This window comes from Arachis ipaensis, chromosome B02 (genome assembly GCF_000816755.2).
Source record: "Arachis ipaensis cultivar K30076 chromosome B02, Araip1.1, whole genome shotgun sequence".
NCBI classification, from domain to species: Eukaryota; Viridiplantae; Streptophyta; class Magnoliopsida; order Fabales; family Fabaceae; genus Arachis; species Arachis ipaensis.
Genome location: NC_029786.2, coordinates 53,978,903 through 53,979,319, shown reverse-complemented (window position 1 = coordinate 53,979,319; position 417 = coordinate 53,978,903). Strand labels below are relative to the sequence as shown.

General features: G+C 32.1%; 1 protein-coding gene across 1 annotated transcript in view; it reads right to left on the bottom strand.

The window, feature by feature from the left end:
- The window catches only part of LOC107625300 (nischarin), a gene marked incomplete in the record, with an annotated part of 6,362 nt that overhangs the window by 1,033 nt on the left and 4,912 nt on the right, over positions 1 to 417 (bottom strand). Inside the window, 1 exon segment of the mRNA XM_016327909.2 lies at positions 308 to 417. Coding sequence (XP_016183395.1) covers positions 308 to 417 — 110 coding nt within the window.

Below are 417 nucleotides of genomic sequence, written 5' to 3'. Positions count from 1 at the left end.
AATCACATTAATCACATTCGGTTTCTTTTTGTATGACCATTCATGCGGTCAAGATAAAAAATAGTTATTTTTACTCATGTGACATTATGTAATTGGATGCACATGTTAAACTGTTTTATACTGATAGTACATCAAAATTAAAGAGACAAAATATTGAAAAGCCTAAAACTTTATTTATTTAGAAATTAGGAGAAGAGTTTAGGAATCCGAATAATTTTCATTGTATTAAAACATGCAATTGTGAAAATTTTGGTAACAATGGTTGCCTTGCTTGTAACATTATTACAAAATCATTAAGCATACTTACATGAAGATGGTGATGGCCCAGTTGAATATGTGTCGGAATGAGCTGCAGCTGGTTCATTCTTAGGTGCAGGTGACTCAGCATGTGCAAAAGCTACATTTGGTAAAGGACTC